At 29.8% G+C, this 5,279-nt stretch overlaps 1 protein-coding gene across 1 annotated transcript; it reads left to right on the top strand.

The window, feature by feature from the left end:
* Window positions 1-3,337: 3,337 nt before the first annotated feature.
* Window positions 3,338-4,863, top strand: LOC107494442 (blue copper protein 1a). Its single transcript, XM_016115476.3, has 2 exons — window positions 3,338-3,509; window positions 4,553-4,863. Exons 1-2 carry the CDS (start codon window positions 3,338-3,340, stop codon window positions 4,861-4,863), a joined length of 483 nt encoding a protein of 160 aa, XP_015970962.1.
* The last annotated feature ends 416 nt before the right edge of the window (window positions 4,864-5,279 follow it).

The raw sequence follows: 5,279 nt of genomic DNA, 5'->3' as shown, positions 1-5,279 counted from the left end.
CAAGCACTTAACTTCCAAGCAAGATACGATCTCAACCCTAAAATCCAGGTTCAATTGATTTAGTTAGCGATTCAAGCCGATATTTTCTTTTTCAATCTATCCTTTAATCCTTGTAAAACGATATCCACTCACTATGGTATTACTTAAACGATTTGGTGCACTTACTAGTATCCATGAACATTAGTAGTTTTTCTCATCAACAAAAGGGTTAGAGAAAGAGTGAGAGAGGAGAGGATGAGGAGAGAGATAGTGTAATTCGAAATGAGGGGGAGAAGGTTTTTGATTCGAATTTAGGGTAGCATTACCATCGAATTTACCGATAGATGCAAGTGGATAAAACGCTGCGTTCAACTAATGACGTTTACCATCGGAAAAAATAACCATAAATTCGATGGTAATCATGGCGCCAATTATTTTGCCTTTCCCTCCATTTGTTACTGGCGAATTTACCATTAGAAAACCGAATCTGACGGTAAATTTTTTATCCGACGAATTTGTTACAAAATCTTATGATAAAGCTGCCGTTAACCTTCAATGTTGAATCCGACGGTATTTAACGTTTTTCTTGTAGTGTACTCTCCTTTTTCAATTTATAGAACCCACGCCTTAACGATTGAAAAATGACAATCTGCCCCTATCATTCCTTTTAGTTAGATGCATGAGCCTTTCTATGAGAATTTCTGATACAAAGTGACAGAAAATACTTACGTATGACAGTATCTTGTATAATCTGGCTTTCACCTGTCCTACATGGATGATAACTATTTAATTGAGACTGTTTATTGCCTATACATTCATCAAAATAATGTTGCAGAGGAATAATTATCATTTGATTGGGACATCGTTTTGATGATTATTTAAGAGCTAAACAGTCACAATCGAATGGTTATCATTAGATGAAGGCAAGATCCAGGGCCGGAGCTAGAAATTATTTTGGGAGGGGCTAATATAAAAAATATAAGTTAAAAAGAAAGAAAAATTAAAAATTAAAAAAGGGTTAAACTAAAAAATTAAAAACTTAATACATACATTTTATTAGTTTGGGGGGGGGGCCATTGCCCCCTTGCTCATAACGTGGCTCCGCCACTGGCAAGATTATACAAATTACATTATACTTAAGTATTTTTTGTTATCTTTTACCAAAAATTTTTATAAAAGGATTTATGTATCTAATGAAAAGAAAGAATAAAGACTCATGCCTCTAATAAAAACGAAGAATAAGGGGTGTATTATTATTTTTCGATCATTAAGATACAAATTATCTAAATTAAAAAGAGCAAGGACTGAAAAAAAATTTTACTCATATTTTAAAAATTTAAACCATAATTTTTGGAGTAGTTCTTTTGTAAATACCACCTCTGCCAATCAAAGAATTCATCTCAATCCAATCTCTATTCAATTAACTTCACGATTAATGTTAATCGTATTAACAAAGTTTGTCTTGAAATAAGATTATCTATTTACATAGTTTGTGGCTACTATCATGATTTTTTCTTCTTGCTTTTCTTTGGTCAATATTGTAAAAATAAACAAAAATTTTTTGAAAGCAAAAACACAAATTTAAAAAAAAAATTACATAAATTTTTTAATGATAAACATAAATTTTTTAAAAGTAAATAGACAATTTTTAAAGAGAAACGTAAGAATTAAACACAACTTTTTTTTATGATAAACACATAAATTTTTTGAAAATAAATATACAAAATTTTGAATAAAAACATTGAAAACAAACACAATTTTTTTTTACGCTAAATACATCAATTTTTGGAGATAATCACGTTATCTTTTCTGAACGTAAATACACAAATTTTTCTTACTAATGTACCTTTTACTCCACAACCCGCACTAATGAGAATCACTATATATTCTCTTCATTCAATTCCATTCATAAACTTCTTCCAAAAATCCAGGTACAAATTAAACGGAAATGGATCCTCTCAAAAAGAAGCAGATCTAGACAAAACCATAGGAAAACTTACAACACCATCAAAATGAATACACTAATCAACCACATGAGAACTTCAAGATGATTCGTAGTACGAGTTATTCATTTGGTTCTTCTAATAGTCGGTCTCAAATTTTTCCATTCACTCTAATGATCCCGTGCTTGCTCCTGTTGGAACTCTTTCTTTTCATTTCAAAGAGTTTAAGTAGCAAACCAAAAAGAAAAATTTTAAATCCTTTGGCCTAACCCATCTAATAATCTCTTCCATTAGCATCGCCTTCTTCCTCAAATAAGTTACATGTTGCTTCATTTAAGTTCAGCATGTTAAACTCACCAGCCTCATCTTCGTATTTAGCTTCATAATAATAGCAAACCAAACCATCACCTCCACCTTTGGAGGAATTTGTCTTCATCACCTGCACATAAAACAAACCTTTTGCAATATAAATGTAAATTCATAGTGCTGTTCTTCCAAAATCAGTGTTCTTGATGTCAAAAGAAATCAAGTAATGAAGAACTGGAAAATAGCCAACCAAAACTAGCTGCTTGAGAGATTGATCAGAAAGAGAACGAATTACATAAATCTAAAAATACGTGCACCAAAATACAACCTTATGATTAAACACAACCCTCGATTGTTTAATTATTGTTATCAGCGCCCTATCCACCAAAGCTAACATCATCTTAATTAATTATAGAGAGTATAAATGTAACCTTGCACTATGCAAGCATAGGAATCAGCGGAAAACAATTAAGTGATGGAAAAGTATTTGTGAACAATGAAAATATTAAATAATGTAAACAATAGATATATTGGATATTTATTTTATTAGTGTACGGATGGTTATTTTAATATTAAAATTTATAAGATTAATTTGAAAGTGTAGTGTATTTTTATTTGATTGGTAGTTGTTTATATTGTTAAATAAAATCATTGTCCTGTAGCATTTCCCGTGAGTGATAAGGCAGAACGCAGGCCGCAAGACCAAAACACCATTTTTTATGTACACATCACTTTCATATAAGGTCAGACATAGCACATTGATAATTAAATTAAATTTGGTTCATAGTATCATTCTATTCACACACGTTGTTATACTCCCCTTGATGATTATTACAACACAACTTGTTTCTTTCCCATTAAAGAATATAAAAAACATTAAAAGTTCTAGTGAAAGCCGACTATAGCCGAATCCCTTCCATTCCTATTTCGATTTTTCTATGTATGCATTATTTCGATGAAATCAATTTGAGTCCTACTATATATACACCAAGTTGAAATGCGAAGTGATGTGAGTTAACAAATATTCATTCTATCAAAAACATATACATTATATATAGTTATTATTAAGTAATTACTAACTCTATTTTTGTTCAAATCAAATAATTAATATGGCTGCTGCTTTTGTTGGTCGAGTAGCATTCTTTGCCATTTCCATGGTTTTGCTTTCATCATTTGCTACTGCAACTGACTTCGTTGTTGGTGATAATGACGGATGGAAACTTGATTATAATTACACAAAATGGGCCCAAGATAAAGTTTTCCATGTTGGTGATGTCCTTGGTAGGTTTCACATGTTTTTTTTTCTTTTTTCTTTTTTTGAAAAGAATAGTATCCTAAATTAATCTCTAACGAATTTTCAGTCCTTATTAAATCCTATCACCAAATTATTAAATTGTCATTTTATCCTTAATTTATTTATTTAAATTTTAACTACACTATCTAACTCGCTCACTTCTGTTTTATTACGTTATTCTTTATTTTGGAGGAAAAATGGTTAATTATAAATTTTTATAGATACTTATAGTTATATTACATTGTTTTTATCCTAGTGAATTTTAAGAACTTTAATATTGTACTTAAATAGATACAAATTCAATAGTAATCAACTAACAAAAATGTTATTTACATACTAAAATTAGCCACTAAAATCAACTATATATATATATATATATATAATTTATATGCAGCTAAATGTACAAGACTACATCTTGTTGTGTTTACAATAATTTATATCAATATTGAGATTATTATTCAATTAATCTCTTAATAGCTTGTAAAAAAAACCGTGTTTTTTTTAAATATTGGAAAAACATAGTAAATGCTTTCCCTAAAATTAATTTTTACCCTTCATATTTAAACTTTTTTTAATTTTTCTTCTAATATTTTTAAAATGGTTTTAACTTTGTCCCTTTTGGTTAAATAATCAACGCTCAAACGTTAATTTAACTTTTTTTGAAAAAAAAAATTGAAACTTTAAACAAAATTTTGAGACATTTAGTATATTTTATTTTCTTTAAATCACTAATTATATATGCTATAATAACTCCTATATGGCTGTATCAATACAATTATATTATGTGTAAAAAAAAATTAATCATCATCTACATAGAATATATATTTAAAAAATATATTAAAAATAAATGAAATAATATATAAATTTAGACACAAATATACAGCAATAATTAATTTTTTGATATACATATAGCATTTTTTATATTTATACGGTTCGTGATTCACATATAGCTAGGGACTTAAAGTTTAAGGCAATAATAAACTAATTTGTGTTCTTTTTACCTTTTTAATTTTATTTGTGTGTTGGGTAGTGTTCAAATACAACAATGACAGCCACAATGTGCTGAAAGTGAATGCAACATCTTTCAAGGACTGTGTTACCTCTGATCCACTGGAAACATTCCGAAGCGGCCATGATTGGATCTCCCTTCAAAGCCCGGGAAAGAAGTGGTACATCTGCGGCATTGCAGGCCATTGTGCTGACCACCAAATGAAGCTTGTCATCAACGTCCTTGCCGACGGCCCCGCCCCCGCTCCTACTTCTTCTTCTCACTCTCTTGTCTCCTCTCTTGCCGTGATGGTCGCAGCGGCCATGATTGCCGTTGCGGCCATCTTCGCCTAGAGAGAAGACCGTCGCTGGTGGTATTGAATTTCTTCAACTTTTAATTATTGTTTTGTGTTGTTATGGAAAAATAACGGAATAAGACTCTCTGGGTAGGTGTATGAGTTTCGGGATGATGTTTACCCTAGCTTCTACAAGCTGTTGACTTTGTTTATTACATCATTACATGGTTGTTCACTACTGAATCACAATAATTAATTTTTATTTTATATTATATCTCACCAACATGTATTTGTCTGTCGTTGTTCTATTTTCGGAGGACACTTTTAAATTTGTGCCAACAAATTTTAGATCTCACATTTTAGTTTTTAATAAATTTAAAAAAAATACTTTTTTTTATTTTTCATCATTTGTTCAAAAAACAAAATATCATTCATAATTTAAAATTTTTTAATTAGTCTCTTACTATTTATGTA

The sequence above is a fragment of the Arachis duranensis genome, chromosome 6 (genome assembly GCF_000817695.3).
Source record: "Arachis duranensis cultivar V14167 chromosome 6, aradu.V14167.gnm2.J7QH, whole genome shotgun sequence".
NCBI classification, from domain to species: Eukaryota; Viridiplantae; Streptophyta; class Magnoliopsida; order Fabales; family Fabaceae; genus Arachis; species Arachis duranensis.
This window is presented reverse-complemented; position numbering and strand designations above follow the sequence as displayed.